At 40.2% G+C, this 16,579-nt stretch overlaps 1 protein-coding gene across 1 annotated transcript in view; it reads right to left on the reverse strand.

Moving 5' to 3' along the window:
• Nucleotides 1-16,579, reverse strand: part of GTPBP3 (GTP binding protein 3, mitochondrial) — a 30,443-nt gene that overhangs the window by 3,810 nt on the left and 10,054 nt on the right. The window contains exons 3-7 of the mRNA XM_034437642.3: nucleotides 15,432-15,518; nucleotides 15,112-15,314; nucleotides 11,855-11,927; nucleotides 10,888-11,031; nucleotides 5,172-5,337 (exon numbers count right to left, since the gene is read on the reverse strand). Coding sequence (XP_034293533.2) covers nucleotides 5,172-5,337; nucleotides 10,888-11,031; nucleotides 11,855-11,927; nucleotides 15,112-15,314; nucleotides 15,432-15,518 — 673 coding nt within the window. The remainder of the gene's footprint in view (nucleotides 1-5,171; nucleotides 5,338-10,887; nucleotides 11,032-11,854; nucleotides 11,928-15,111; nucleotides 15,315-15,431; nucleotides 15,519-16,579) is intronic.

The following is a 16,579-nucleotide window of genomic DNA, read 5'->3' on the forward strand; positions in this document are numbered from 1 at the left end:
AATGCAGAGAGTTGAAAACGAAATTACGATGATGCAGTTCAGGTCCATGGAGTTTGCCATAAGGCTTAGAGGTATTAAAGAGAATGATCGACAAGACCTGAGACAGATTTGTGCTGATGCTCTGGCTGTGCTGTTAAAAATTAATCCTGAAGAGATTTTTTACAAAATAGACAAAATTTACAGAGTGAATTCATAGGTGGCCAGACAAAGACAACTGCCTAGAGATGTGGTGATATATTTTACAGACAGAAGAATGAGAAATGATATTCTGCAAAAGTCTTTTCTCTCTGCTGTGCAAGTGGAGGGAGCTCAGATTGGAGTCTATAAAGAATTACCACCCAAGACGTTAAAAGACAGAAAAGGTTTTTTAGTGAATGAATTAAAAAAACAACAAATTCCATTCCGGTGGGATGCCCCAACTGGTATAATTTTGAGGTATAATGGAGAAAGACATCGATTAAACACTGTTGAGAAGGCGGAACACTTCTATTCTACTGTTCTTAAAGAGAGATCACCATCCCCACGTACATCCACTGTGTTGGAGATAAAGGAGAGTGACAAAGAGAAGCAACTTCAGCAAGAGATGGAAGAGCAGCTTAAGCAGGTGGAACCAGAGGTAGTGGAAATGCAGGGTGCTACAGGAGGCTTTCTGGAGGAACCCCTGTTAGAATCTTCTCCAATTTTGACTACAAGAGATGTGGCTTTGGACCTAGTCCGGATGGCTGAAGCTAAAGACCAGCGTGTAACCAGAGCAATTTCCAAGCAACTTAAAGAAAAGCAACAACAGGAAAGACCCAAGGTACAACAATACAAGAAGAGAGTTAAGAGTACTACACAAGAAAGTGAAGCCATGGGGGAGACAAAGCCGAAGACTTCGGAAGATATTCGGCAATTCTGCTCGTCGCTTCAAAAAAGTCTACATGACGATTAAGTTTCTATCCTGGAATGTGAATGGATTGAATTCACCACAGAAAAGGAAGAAATTATTTACATATTTGAGACAATTTAATAATGACATAATTTGTTTACAAGAAACTCATGTCAGAACACAAGATCAAAAATACTTGATAAACTCAAAACTAGGAACACATTTTATAGCTTCAAATTTGGAAAAAAAGAATGGTGTGGTTATTTATATAAATAAAAGACTGTCAGCTAAAATTATAGAAGCAGATGAAGACGGCAGGTTCATAGCAATTGAACTGCACACAGTAAATGGCCAAATTCTAGTGATTGGAATTTAAGCTCCTAATCAACAACAGGATCACTTCTATAAAACTTTGCACACCAAAATACTGCAATGGGATTATAGATCTATTTTAATCATGGGAGATTGGAATGGAGTAATTGATTCCAAAGTAGTTAAAAAGAGTTTGGCGAAATCAAGGATCAGACTACCACAGACTTTTTTTGACATGAAAGAAGATCTGGAATTAAAAGATATTTGGAGGATACATAACCCAAAAGAATTGGACTTTACTTTTTTCTCTGATAGACATAGATCTTTTTCTAGGATTGACTTTATTTTATTATCAGATGATTTACTTGTTAAGACAAAAAGAACAAAGATTTTTCCAAGAACTCTAACTGACCATAGCCCAGTATGGATAGAAATTGAGATTGGAAAGATTGAGAAAAGATCATGGAGATTAAATGAAAATTTGTTTAGATATGAAAAAAATATAACAGAATTTAAAAAGCAGTTGAAAGAATTTTTTGAAATGAATTTAAATAAGGGTACCCCAATTGAAATAGTGTGGGATGCGAGTAAAGCGTATATGAGAGGGGTACTCATTCATATGAATTCTAAACACAAACTGAATCGACAAAAGAAAAAATCTGAAATGGAAGCAGAAATAAAGAATAAAGAACAGTTACTTATTAAAAATCCAACAGATGAAAGAATACGTGGTGCTATAAAATTTCTGAAAGATCAATTTCAAATGCTTATGGCTGAACAAACTGCAACAAATTTACAATATGCGAAGCATAATACATTTTGTAACGCTAATAAACCGGGCAGATGGTTGGCTTACACTTTAAGGAAGAAGCAGAGTATACGGACTATTGATAGCATTGATATTGGAGGGAAAGAAATCTTTCAACAAAAATTAATTAAAGAAGTCTTCGTAGATTATTACACTAAACTATATGCTAAAGATGATATGCAGAATGGACTTATAGAAAAATATTTAGAAAATAAAAGAGTCACAAAAATTACCAACCAACAAAAGAAAAGAATGAATTATCCTATAACAGTTGAGGAGATTATTGCAGCAATTAAACAACTGAAAACAGCTAAAGCTCCTGGAACGGATGGCTTAACTGCGGTGTATTATAAAACTTTGCAAGCAGAAATGGTTGAGCATCTTAAGAGACTTATTTTGTAATATACAACAAGGGGGTAAAATACCCCCGTCATGGAAAACAGCTTACATTTCTTTGATACCAAAAGAGCAAGCAGGTCCTAAAAAACCTGAGAATTACAGACCAATATCTCTTCTGAATAATTATAAAATATATGCAAAAGTATTAGCCAACAGGTTGATGCCAGTTATTCAAGAGGTGATTCATGATGATCAAGCGGGATTTATAGAGGGCAGATACATGAAGGACAATGTAAGGCAAGTTATAGATTTATTGGAATATCTTGAGAAGAATAAACAGATCCCTGCAGTGCTGGTTTTCTTGGATGCGGAGAAGGCCTTTGATAGAGTGGACTGGAATTTTCTATTAAAGACTTTAAAAAAGATGGACTTTGGGGATCAATTTATACAGGCGGTTTCAGCAATTTATCAAGAGCAAAAGGCACAGATTATTATTAATGGAAGTTTGACAACAGACTTTAATATTGAAAAAGGAACAAGACAAGGTTGTCCGTTATCCCCATTGTTATTTATTTTAACACTAGAAGTCTTGTTGAATACAATACGGGACTCGAATATCTTGAAAGGTATAGTGATAAGGCAAGAGGATTACAGAATAAGGGCATTTGCAGATGATATGGTTGTTACCCTAACACAGCCGATGGAATCAATAATCCAGATGAAAGACATTATAAAAGATTATGGTACAGTATCAGGATTTAGACTGAACCAGAAAAAAACTAAGATGATAGCTAAAAATATGACACAAGATCGAAAACACGAACTTGAAAGGAGGGCAGGTTTTGAGATTGTACCAAAGGTTAAATATCTAGGAGTTCAGGTTGCAGAATCAAATATGAAATTGTTTCAAAATAATTATGAGGTGTTGTGGCGAAATATACAGAAAAATATGGAGACTTGGAAAAAACTGCAGCTGTCTTTACTTGGAAGAATAGCAGCAGTTAAGATGAACATTTTGCCAAGATTTCTTTTTTTGTTTCAAATGATTCCGGTGCTTAAAAGTGATAAACACTTGAAAGAATGGCAAACTGGATTGAATAAGTTTGTCTGGAACGAGAAAAAACCGAGAGTGAAATTGAAAATTATGCAAGATGTTCCAGAAAGGGGAGGTCTTAAACTTCCAAACCTACAATTATATTATGAAGCAGCAGCTCTGACTCAAGCAAGTGATTGGTTTGGAAGGAAAAAGACTGGAATATTGAATATAGAAAGTTTTGATCTTGAATTTGGTTGGCATATTTACTTATTTTATGAAAACAAAATGGATAAAGTATTTAAAAGCCATATACTTAGAGACTCCTTGATGAGAGTTTGGAAGAAGCACCGATTTAAATGGGATTACAAAATACCACTATGGCTGGATCTTGGTCATATCATGTGGAATACAAATATAATGTCACTCGGGGGGGGGGGTTTATATAAAGAAGTTCTTTTTACAGATGTGGGCAGATGGCAACTGAAGACATTAGAGACACTGTTGGATGAAGGGATTAATCTAACTTGGTTACAGTATAACCAACTTCAACTGAGATGGAAAGAGGACCAAAAAATTGGTATTATGTTGCATGAGGAAGAATTGGTTAGACATATAAAAGAGAAAGGTCCAATGCATATTAAAAGGCTTTATAATGTTTTGTTAGAAAGGGATTCGGAAACTGAGCTGGTTAAAGATTGCATGATTAAGTGGGCACAAAATTTTGCAGAACCAGTGATGTTGGAAACATGGGAAAAAATTTGGGTTCAGAATGTTAAATTCACACAGTCGCAGAATCTGAGGGAAAATTTTTATAAAATGTTTTATAGATGGCATTTAGACCCTAAGAAATTGTCATGCATGTACCCTAATGTTCAACCAAAGTGTTGGAGATGTGACTGCTTAGATGCTACATTATCATATCTGGTGGACTTGTAAGAAAGTGAAGGCTTTTTGGATAAAAATTTGGTGGGTTATGCAGAATGTTTTAAAGAAAAAAATTCAGTTTTCTCCACAATTGTTTTTATTGGGTATAGTTAAGGGTTTTACATTGGGTGAAACAAAGTTGATATTGTATATGATAACAGCAGCAAGATTACTGATAGGTCATTATTGGAAAAATGAAGCTGTGCCCACCATTGAGGAATGGACTTTGAAGATGGCCAGCTTTGCAGAGATGGCGAAGATTTCAGCATATCTAAAAGATCACTCACAAGAGACTTATGAATGGGAGTGGAAAAAGTGGATAGACTATGTGCAGAATAAATATCAAAGTAGGAAGTATCAGATAGCTTTTAACTGAAAATGTTATATATAGATAGATTTGATTTTTGTGAAGATGAAAAATTATATTGGGGATGGAGGGGTTCAAGTTTTATAAAAAGGGGATTTTGATTGGATTATATTCTGTGGAAGTCTGGGGGGGAGGGGTGGGTTAGGGAGGGTTAGGGTGGTTAGGGAGGTTAGGGAGGGTTGGGGGGGGGAAATGGGGAGAAAATGTAATTGTAAAACTTTTGCAATAAAAAAAAAAGATGAATCCAGTGTTTCATTCTTCCGTAAGTGAGCTTCTTAAAAGTTTAGCTTTTCACTGTTCCACAGGCAAACTTATTAAAAAAGAAAAACCACCATGGAGAGCAGCAACTAGTGACTGCAAAGAAAGGTGAATTCTGGGAGTTGAAGTCCACAAGTCTTAAAGCTGCCAAGTTTGAAGACCTCTGTCCTATATTGTGATATTTGCTGCATGGTAAAGGGTGGCTCCCAATGTATCAGCCCCTCCCATTCTGATCTTCCCCTTCCACAGTTCCTTTCACCTCTGCCGAGCCCGGCTCACTCCTTCCATCTCAACCACGTCTATGGTCTCTCTCAGGCCTGCCGTGTCGCTCAGCACCACAGGGAAGCCGCCAATGTTCAGGGCAGTCTCTACCACATCTCGTGTGGTCCCTGCCACCGGAGAGACTATAGCAGTTGGCTTTTGACCTAGAGAGAAAAGGTTGGATCAGTCAAGAAGGGGAAGAAAGACAGTGGGTGAATTCACACAATATGCTTAGCTTAGTGTAGTTACAAAATTAACACACTTGCTCAGTTCATGCGACACAATGAACGGCCCTTTCTTGATCGGGATTCCCTGTGCACAGTCACTCATGCCCTCGTGACCTCTTGCCTTGATTACTGTAATGTTCTCTACATGGGGCTCCCCTTGAAGAGCACCCGGAGGCTCCAACTGGTCCAGAACGCAGCAGCGTGGGTAGTGACGGGAGCAGCATGGCGCTCCCATGTAACACCGCTCCTGTGCGAGCTGCACTGGCTCCCAGTGGTCTTCCGGGTGCGCTTCAAGGTGTTGGTTATCACCTTTAAAGCACTCCATGGCATAGGGCCTAGCTATCTCCGAGACCGCCTGCTGCCACCGACGACCTCCCATCGACCCGTGCGCTCCCACAGAGAGGGCCTCCTCGGGGTGCCATCAGCCAAACAATGCAGGCTGGTGACCCCCAGGGGGAGGGCCTTCTCTGTGGGGGCTCCCACCCTCTGGAATCAGTTGCCCCCGGAGATAAGGAGAATCCATGACCTCAGTGCCTTCCACCGTGCCCTTAAAACCTTCCTTTTCCAACAAGCCGGGCTGGCCTAATTCTTTTTAAGTGTTTTTAATTGTTTTGTTTATTGTTTTAATTAATGGGGCCAAATTTATATATATATTTTAATTGTATTTTAATATTTGTATTTGATGTTTTTATTTGGCTGTTCACCGCCCTGAGTCCTCAGGGAGAAGGGCGGTATACAAATTCAAAAATAAATAAATAAAATAAAATAAATAATCCATGGATCTCCAAACTTGAGAAGTTTAAGACTTGTGGACTTCAATTCTAGAATTCCTCAGCCAGCCATGCTGGTTAGGAAATTTGGGGAGCTGAAGTTCACAAGTCTTAAAGTTGCCAACTTTGGAGACCAATTGTCCGGATACACCAACATTCTAAGCCAATACCTGAAACACAAGATAAAAAAGGTTCTCTTTAGAGATCCAGTGATATAGCAGTGTAACAATGTTGAACCAGGTCCAGCAAGATCCAGGTCTAATCCACCCTCATCTACCAAAATTCATTGGGTGATTGTATGCCAGTCAGTTTCTCTCAGCCCAACTTCTGTCCCAAGATTGCAATCAGAAAAATTGGAGGAAGAGGCTATGGTACCCCCTTAAACAAACTCCTAAAGAATGATATAATTCTAAGGAACAAATACATTCACTTAAGTGCAGCATCTTGTCTGAGGCTGCTAAGTTTTAGCTATCTTGGTTAGGTTACATAAACTAATCCAAGCCCTAAGTGTAGACTCTAAATTCCCAAAACCCCTGTGGAGACTTCATATGTGATTGTTGGAAATAAATACCGTATTATTCTGATTTGTTTTGCAGCATGCTCATTTCCTTCTAGATAGTTTTTTTTTTTTTTAATTTAAAATAACATTGGGGAAAAGATAAGCTGTGAGGGAATATCCATGTATTGGGAATCCCAGCCATTAAGAGTTTCCTGAACCATAAGTGGTTGTCATAACATTAAAAAGTCCAATATAGCTAGAATCTCCCTTAAAGCCAATAAACAAACATTTTTGTGAAGGACACTTTAAAGATGTTTCCAGCATCTGGAAACCACCCTCCCTAAACCAGTTTAAACAAATAAAAGCGAACTCTCCTTGACTGTTAACAGAATAACACAAAGTGAATTAAAATGAGTCTCTGCAAAAGGGCAAGAAGGAACAACAGGGAAAGGTTGTTAACGCGCCTTGGGTGAAAATGCATTTGCTTTGCATATTATTGGTTTGTTCGTGCTTTGGTAAATATTCTCATAGCATAGTCATGTTGACCTTTAATATTCTGTCCAAATGAACCTTCCTCTGACGTGCAGTGGAGAGGATTTCAGTTCCTTAAAAAATATCTTTCCTGTCTGACAGCTTGCCTTTACCTGCCTAGGATTTTTAATAATTCACTAGACCAGCTTTGCTTTGCTGGCTGAGGAATTCTGGGAGTTGAAGTCCGCCAGGCTTAAAGTTGCCAAGGTTGGAGACCCCTGAACTAGACAACCAATGATCCATTGGCTCGTCCTTTGTCAATATTTATTTATCTAAAGAGATAAACACAGGCAAATGACTTTCAGTTTCCTTCCAGTTTCTCCAATGACTTTGCTTGTGGTAAGCAGGCAGAGAGTGTCACCTGACTGCGACAGCATTGCAGTGGCCACAAGTTTGCAAATATAATTGGTGGCCTGAAGAGTCTTAAAATTTTAATTCCGTAGAAGTAATGGGTCCTGGATTTGTACATATTCTTTAAGTTAGCATACTTGGGATACTCTGATTCAGACATTGCTGCTGTATGATCCACTATTTTGGCTAGTCGAATGTTACAAATAGACAGCAGTTTGGGTAATACCGTGTTTCCCTGAAAATAAGACCCTGTCTTATATTTTTTTGAACCCCGAAATAAGTGCTTGGCTTTATTTTCGGGGAGGTCTTATTATTTTGGGGCGTCTTACCTGATTTCCAGCTCTGTGTTTAAATATCTTTGGGGAGAGCTTATTTTCGTGGGAAGGCTTATTTTAGAGCATGCGCTCAAAAGCCCGATTGGGCTTATTATCAGGGGATGTCTTATTTTTGGGGAAACAGGGTATATAAATTGCATTTACCAGTGTAGCTCACCCCATGAGATAGGTTTGAGTGCTATGGCCATTTGCTAGTATATTCCCTTGCAACGTTTACTGATTTGGGACATTTACGCGGTTGAGAAAGTTAAGAGTCCTGTAGTTTCTCTTTCTAACCTAAGACTAGAAGAACAGTAAAGCAGCTCACTCCATCTAAAAAATAGCCCAGCTGGCAGGATGCAGTGTTTTTCACCCTTTATCACTCTTAAATGTGTGGATGTCAACTATCAAAATTCTCTGGGCTGGAGGACCCCCAAGATTTCCACCTGATATTCCTTTTCTATTCCACCAGCCTATCAGCCAGACTATTTTTGGACAGAGGTTTGTCTGTCTTGCAGAAGACTAATAGATGGGTTGACCATTTTCCTTGTGGCTTGGGCTTTCAGAAGAACCGTAGACCTGTGTTCGGAAACAGTTGTCAGAGATGAGTACCAATAAAGGAGAACATTATAAAGGAGAACATTTGTAGCTCAGGGATGAATTGAGGGGTCTTTTGATGCTCCCTGAGCTTAGTTGTTTTCTTGTATACTAGCACTGAAGATGTTACTTTGGGTAATGAAATGTCTACAAGAAAATAACTAAACTCAGAGAGCACCAAGGAACTTTCAAAGAGCTGAGTAGCTCAAAGAATAAAAGTCAGTGTATGAAGCAGGCTGTACCTGTAATGGAAGCAAGAATGGTTTGTAAAAGTAGAAAGGAATGAAAATATATAGAATATATAGAATAACAGAGTCAGAAGGGACCGTGGAGGTCTTCTAGTCCAACTCCCTGCTCCAGCAGGAAACCCTATACCATTTCAGACAAATGGTTGTCCAATCTCTTCTTAAAAACGTCCAGTGTTGGGGCATTCACAAGTCCTGGAGGTAAGTTATCCTCCTGATTAATTGTTCTAATTGTCAGGAAATTTCTTCTTAGTTCTAGGTTGCTTCTCTCCTTGATTAGTTTCCATCTGTTGCTTCTTGTCCTGCCCTCAGGTGCTTTGGAGAATAGCTTGACTCCCTCTTCTTTGTGGCAGCCCCTGAGATATTGGAGCACTGCTATCATGTCTCCCCTAGTCCTTCTTTTCATTAAACTAGACATTCCCAATTCCTGCAATCGTTCTTTATGTTTCAGCCTCCAGTCCTCTAATCTTCTTTGTTGCTCTTCTATGCACTTTTTCTAGAGTCTCAACATCTCAGAGAAATACTGTGAATGGTATCAGTGTAAAATGCCTTTAATTAGATGTCCTTTTCTTTTTCTTATTTCATGCTTTAAAAAAAAATTTTTTTTTTGCTTATAATTTCTTATTCTTTTTTAATAGTTTTGTGTAACATTGCTAATGTTATCTTAGGATTGCTCTTTGTTACTCCAAGGACAGTAGTGTTTTTAAAGTGGACTTCCTTGTTGTTGTTTTATTTCCTTGAATTGTTTCAGAACAAATCGTAGTATTGTTAATAGTCTTAACAATATTATTTTCCTGGGGGAATCTTTTACATGCTCTATTATTAAACAAAATTAACAGATCGGGGAAAGGACCCTGAACTTTTCACTACAACAGAAGACATACAGTATATACAAAGATACAGATTTGAGTATTTAGAATTTCATGCGTTGTTGAGAAGGGAAAGGGTATTCAAACAAAACTGCAGCCGTGATACGCAATTCTGTCAGTGTTACATCAATTAAAAAGTGTAGTATGCTGTTTCTGAAAAACTGGATTTTGATTGTTTTTCAATGCCAAAAGGGTGTTATGGGATAATTCAGGAATTAAAATTGATTTTAAAAATGACGATTAGGAAGATTTAGATAGATGTTGTGTTTGTTACTTTAGACCATGATATGGAATTTTTTTTATTATTATGGTTGGTCACATAGAGCAGGGCTGTCAAACTCCTGGCCTGTGGGCCGGATGGGTCACGCACTGGCCATGCCCACGCCCAGTTTAGTGAAGAAGAAAAAAGTCCTGATATGCCACGTGATGCCACCGTGATGCCATAAGTTTGACATCTCTGACATTAGATAGTCAGATGTTTAGACAGGATTGGGCATTTTTTTCCACCTATGGAGTCTTTCTGAAGGACCTGGGATGGGCAGCTGTTGTTGTTTAATGGTGTTAAAAGTACTGTTGCAGGATGTAAGTTGTTCCAAGTAAAGCTGCCCTTTGCAATGGACCAATGGGGATTTTTGTCACTGCCAATGGTGTTCAAATGGTGCCCCAGTTGTTTTAGAATTGCACCCAAGGTGTCTATTACTATTGGTACTATCTTTGCTTTCTTCTGCCACAATCGTTCTATTTGCAGGACTTTGTATTTTGTGATTTTTCTCCGGTTCGTTCGTTCGTTCGTTCTTTCTTTCTTTCTTTCTTTCTTTCTTTCTTTCTTTCTTTCTTTCTTTCTTTATCATTCATTCATTCATTCATTCATTCATTCATTCTACTGTTTCAATTTGTTCTGTTAATTAATTTATTTATTTCTTATACTTATATGCCGCCCTTCTCCCAAAGGACTCGGGGCGGCTCACAGGAATTAAAACAATAAAAACAATAAAAATAGCTACTAAAATAATCAATTAAAATCTCCCAATTAAAAATCACCCATCAGATCAGCAAATTTGTTGGAAAAGTTAATGAAATAATGGCAAAATTAAAACATGATCACGGCCTTCAGAGAGCTCATGCAGTAACTATTCCTTTGTGTTGATGGTCTCAGATTTGTTGTTCAGGGTTTTGAGAAGGTTTCTCTGAAAAGGTGATTGATGAACCTTTCGGCAAAATCCTGAAAGATTCCTGCCTTCATTCCTTGACTACTCTCTGACTACCCACCCACCGATTCCACCATTTCACATGCCCCCCGGTGCTACTCACACAACTGGTTGAGAAGGCTGCTCTTCCCAGCATTAGCAGGTCCTGCAATGACTACGTGGACCCCATCCCTCAGCCTCTGCCCGCGGCGACCATCTTGCAAATGCTCCCTCAGTTCCTTCTCCAATTCCTTGACAGCGTTTTCCACTATGGGGAAAAAAAGACCATCATGGTGGATGCGTTGACCATCCCTTCCTCCATCCTTGACTTCTTTCCCTCCTTGCCACTGTTTTGGAGAACTAGGATCTTGCAAGAAATCCTCTGGAGCTCGTGTCTATGGAGATTCTCCATCATCCAGGTCATGGTTATCCCAAAGGTGCTTTTCAAAAATCAACTGGACTTCCTTGGTTTTTCTGTTTTCTCCCTTGAAGACATTTCACTTTTCATCCAAGGAGCTTCTTCAGTTCTGGCTGAATGGTGGGGAATTCCCTATCCTTCAGCCAGAACTGAAGAAGCTTCTTGGATGAGAAGTAAAATGCCTTCAAGGAAAAAAAAAACAAGGAAGTCTAGTTAGTTGCCTTTTCAAAAAAACTTTTGGGATTTCCTGGAGCGTGTTCACCAAAAGGCAGCTTGGCCTCAGTGAGTTTCTAACAGTGATTTCCAAAGAAAAAGAAAAGAACAAATGCAGGGGTGGTAGCAGGTATGTGCAAGGAGTGATTAAAAAACTCAAGGGGATTGCCACAACTGAGTTACTGAAACTCTGGTTGCTTTTTATGTGTGTCACGTAAATATCATGTTTTCCCAAAAATAACACCCTGTCTTATATTTTTTTGAACCGTGAAATAAGCACTTGGCCTTATTGCCATGCGCTCAAAAGCCTGATTGGGCTTATTATCAGGGGATGTCTTATTTTGGGGGAAACAGGGTAGATGCTGCTTGGATTGTGCCGCTGTGGCTGACATCTTGCCGTTTTTGACCACACCCTGAGGACACATACACACAAACACACCCGAGCAGAAGGAAGACCCACCTTGAGCAAGGACATCGTCCTCAATATTGTCATCTTCACTGAAGTCAATGTAGGCCTCCAGGTGAGCCAGGGTCTGCAGAAGAAAAGGACTCAGAGCTATTTTTCTTCAGGGGAAAAAGAGGAGGAGGGGGAGAAGGCTGCAGAGAAAGGATGTTTAAATATTTATGGAATATTTGATGACTGTTCCATATAAATGAGTAATAGTCTAATCTAATAAATGAGTCTGATAGTGCTTTTTCTGACGGGCTAATTCTATTAAAAGGCATAAAGTTTTATGAACTGATATGACCTCCTACATCAGCTTAGTCACACAATGCATGAAGTGAGTAGCAGCACCTAAGGTTGGAGAGGACCTTGAAGGTCTCCTAGTCCAACCCTCTGCCCAAGGCAGGAATCCTTATATCATCATGGAAAAATAGTTATCCACTTTTTTCTTGAAAACCTCTTACGATGGAGCCCTCTCAACTCCGGGAGACAAGCTGCTCCACTGATTAATTGTACTAACTGTCAGGAAATTCCTCCTTAGTTCTAGGTTGCTTCTCTCCTTGATTAGTTTCCACCCATTGCTTATTGTCCTGCCTTCAGGTGCTTTGGAAAATTGTGACAGCCCCTGAGATATTGGAACACAGCTACCATGTCACTCCTAGTTCTTCTTTTCATTAAACTAGACATACCCAATTCCAGCAACCGTTCTTTAAATGTTTTAGCCTCCGGTCCCATAATCATCTTTGTTGCTCTTCTCTGCACTCTTCCTAAAGCCGTGATGGCAAACCTATGGCACGCGGAGCCATATCAGTGGGCACGCGAGCACAGCTCTGCCAGCTGATTTTCGGGCCTTCCAGGCCCACTGGAAGTTGGCAAATGGGCTATTCCCAGCCTCCGGGAGGACCGTTTTTGCCCTCCCCAGGCTCCTAGAAAGGCTCTGGAGCCTGGGAAGAGTGAAAAATGGGCCTTCCAGTCCCACCGGAAGTCGGCAAATGAGCCATTTCCAGTCGGAAGGCCTCTGAGGGGGTGGGGAAGGCCGTTTTCGCCCTCCCCAGGCTCCAAGAAAGCCTCTGGAGCCTAGGGAGGGCAAAAAACAGGTGTACTCGGCCCAGCGTGCCATCACATGCCAAAAGCAGGGGGAGCCTGGGGGGTTCGGGGCACATTGAATTATGGGTGTGGGCACGCAAAATCCATGTCCACCCCTCCCCCGAAAAGAACAAATTTGGACCTTTTGTTTCTGGAGAACTAAAGGTAGTCCTTGACTTACAACAATTCATTTAGTGACTGTTCAAAGTTAAGACGGCACTGAAAAATGTGACTTATGACAATTTTTCAGAGTTTCGACCTTTGCAACATCCCCATGGTCATGTGATCAAAATTCAGATGCTTGGCAACTGGTTCATATTTATGACGGTTGCCACATCCCAGGGTCATGTGATCACCTTTTGCGACCTTCTGACAAGCAAAGCCAATGGGGAAGCCAGATTCACTTAACAACCAGGTTACTAATTTATCAACTGCAGTGATCCACTTAACAACTGTGGCAAGAAAGGTCATAAAATGGGGCAAAACTCATTTAACAAATGTCTCACTTAACAACAGAAATTTTGGGCTTAATTGTAGTCGTAAGTCAAAGACTACCTATGTTGTGCAGTGATTTCCATTCCATTTCTGAGCAAAGTTTGCGGAAATGTGGTATCTCAGACAGGCTTGGGCAATGCCAGCTATTGATTGATCTCACTCCTTTCTTCTTAAATACTAACAATAACTTCAACAGAGAATCCAAAATAACATCAAAAACAGAAATTAAAAGCAATGCACAGTTGCCAACAGTTAAAAGCCTGAGGAACTAAAATGTGTTTTTTTGGCTGTCTTTTTAAAGGCAGGCAGAGGGAGAACAAAATGAGAAGATCTTCTCATACTTGCCAGATTTTTTTAAAAAGGCCTGCTCTGCTAATGTTAGCATCTGGACAAGTTCAGATGTTGTAATGGACCAATAGAGCATTTTGGAACATTAAAAACAATTAGACAGGCTGAGAGATTTATGAGGAAGACGTTTGTGTGAACTGAGTACGTGCACTGTGCTATGGTAGTTTGTTTATTCGCAGCTGATTGGGTTTGCATAAGACATTTAACCATAAATGGGGACTAGGACTTCACAGCTAGGAAAGCACCTTCCAGTTTGTTTGTTTGTTTGTTTGTTAGTTTGTTTGTTTATACCGACTTTTATTATTTTTACAAATAACTCAGGGCTGTAAATAATATCCAACACACCTTCCTCCTATTTTTCCCACAACAACCCTGTGAGGTAAGTTGGGTTGAGAGAGAGTGACTGGCCCAAAGTCACCCAGCTAGCTGGCTTTCATGCTTAAGGCAGGACTTGAACTCAGGGTCTTCATTTTCTAGCCTGCTGCTTTAACAACCTGTAGCCAAGATTGCCAAACAAAGGCTATCCTACTCTGGCCATGTTATGACTCACTTGAAAAGTCAATCATGCTTATGTCCAGGGTGAAATCCAGCAGGTTCTGACAGGTTCTGGAGAACCGGTAGCGGAAATTTTAAGTAGTTCGGAGAACCAGCAAATGTCACCTCTGGCTGGCCCCAGAGTGGGGTGGGAATGGAGATTTTGCAGTATCCTTCCCCTGGAGTGGGGTGGGAATGGAGATTTTGCAGTATCCTTCCCCTGGAATGGGGTGGGAATGGAGATTTTGCAGTATCCTTCTCCACCCACCAAGCCACACCATGCCCACCAAGCCACGCCCACAGAACTGGTAGTAAAAAAAATTGGATTTCACCACTGCTTATGTCCATTGCAGTATCTCTGTGGTTACATGATCAAAATTCAGATGCTTGGCAACTGGCATGTATTTATGACAGCTGCGGTATCCCAGGATCATTGGATCACAATTGCGACCTTCTGACAAGCAAAGTCAATGGAGAAATCAAATTCATTTAACTAATTTAATGTTACTAATTTAACCACAGCAGTGATTCACTTAACAACTATGGCAATGAAGGTCGTAAAATGGGGGCAAAACTTATTTAACTGTCTTGGTTAGCAATGGAAATTTTGGGCTCAGTTGTGGTCATAAGTCAAGGACTACCTGTATTAATAATCGTTTTTGTATTTCTATTTTTACTACATTATAAGCCACCCAGAGGCGCTTTGAATAGCAAGGCGGGCAGCATATAAATTCAATAAACAAATAAACTGAGATGTTCTGGTTTCTAAGACTTCTAAATACACACATACACCCAGCCTTGCTCCTTGCCTTCGTGAGGGTGTCAGTCCAACGCTGATAGAGCTGACCCAATTCCCCGTCCATCTGACGTAAGGCCTGCCGACGCTGCCCTTCCGTCTCAGCATGAATCAGGTCTCCTAGGCCTTCAGCTGCTGTGAGGTCTAGCTTGCCGTTCTGGAAGGCCCGTTTGGTGAATTCTCCGGGTTCAGCAAACCGCAGCTCAGGAAGTGCACCTGAAATCCAGAAGAGACTTTCCACTGGGATCCTTTACTGCTTCCCCAGTAAACCTTCCCTTGTACCTCTAAAAATGGTTGGGAAAGAAGAATTAGCCAATATGTTGAAAGACTCACCCAAAGCATTCAAGACGCCACTCACCACAGCTGGGCCGCCATGCACATGGAACTCAACACTGTCCTCACCTGTGAAACTACCTGGTCCTGAAGAAAAAGAACAAAGTTGGAATTAACTCAATAAATTACAAGGTCCATTCAGTTCCTCAGAGGGAGGCTTCTGCTTCATCCCTTAACAGAGTTCAAGGGAGTTTTTCTGGTGGCTGAAGAAACTTAGAAACTTAGAATCATAGGGCTGGAACGGACCTTGGAAGTCTTCTAATTCAACCTTCTGCCCAAGACAAGAGTCCTTATATCATCCCAGATAAATGGATCTCCAATCTTTTCTTGAAAATCTCCAGCGATGGAGCACCTACAGCTCAGGTTGGCAAGCTGATCCATTCGTTAATCGTTCTGTCAGGAAATTCCTCCTTATTTCCAGGTTGGATCTCTCTCTGAAGAGCTTCCACCCATTGCTTCTTATTCTGCCTTCATGTGGTATGGACCAGGGGTCTCCAACATTGCCAACTTTAAGACTTGTGGACTTCAACTCCAAGGGTTCTCGGAATTGAAATCCACAAGTCTTAAAGTTGCCAAGGTTGGAGACCCCTGGTATGGAGAATACATCAATGCCCTTTTTCTTGAGACAGCACTTCAGGTATTAGAAGATGGCTAATAATAATAATAATAATAATAATAATAATAATAATAATAATAATAATAATAGCAACAACAACAACAACTTTATTGTCATCGTCACCACCAAAACATCCATACAGCAGACCAAGTGCTGTCCAACAGCTCACTGATGGTGGCCCTTTAGTTCATTGTTGAGTTAAATTATAGCTCTGGGATAAAAACTATTCAGAAAATGTGTGGTCCGAGTTTTAATTGTTCTGTGTCTTCTGCCAGAAGGCAACAGTCCAAAAAGATTGTAAGCAGGATGGGAAGAGTCTCTGAGAATGTTATGCAACTTCCTCAAACAGCGAGATTCGAAGATGTCGTCCAGGGCTGGTAGCTGGAGCCCGATTATATTCTGGGCAGTTTTAATGATTCTCTGTAAAGCTTTTTTGTCCGCTACAGAGCTGCTCCCATATCATGCATGAATGCCGTATGTCAGGACACACTCAATCGTGCTGCGATAGTAGGACAGAAGTAGATGCTGAGAT

The sequence above is a fragment of the Pantherophis guttatus genome, chromosome 1, assembly GCF_059756535.1.
Source record: "Pantherophis guttatus breed Tessera chromosome 1, ASM5975653v1, whole genome shotgun sequence".
NCBI lineage: Eukaryota > Metazoa > Chordata > Lepidosauria > Squamata > Colubridae > Pantherophis > Pantherophis guttatus.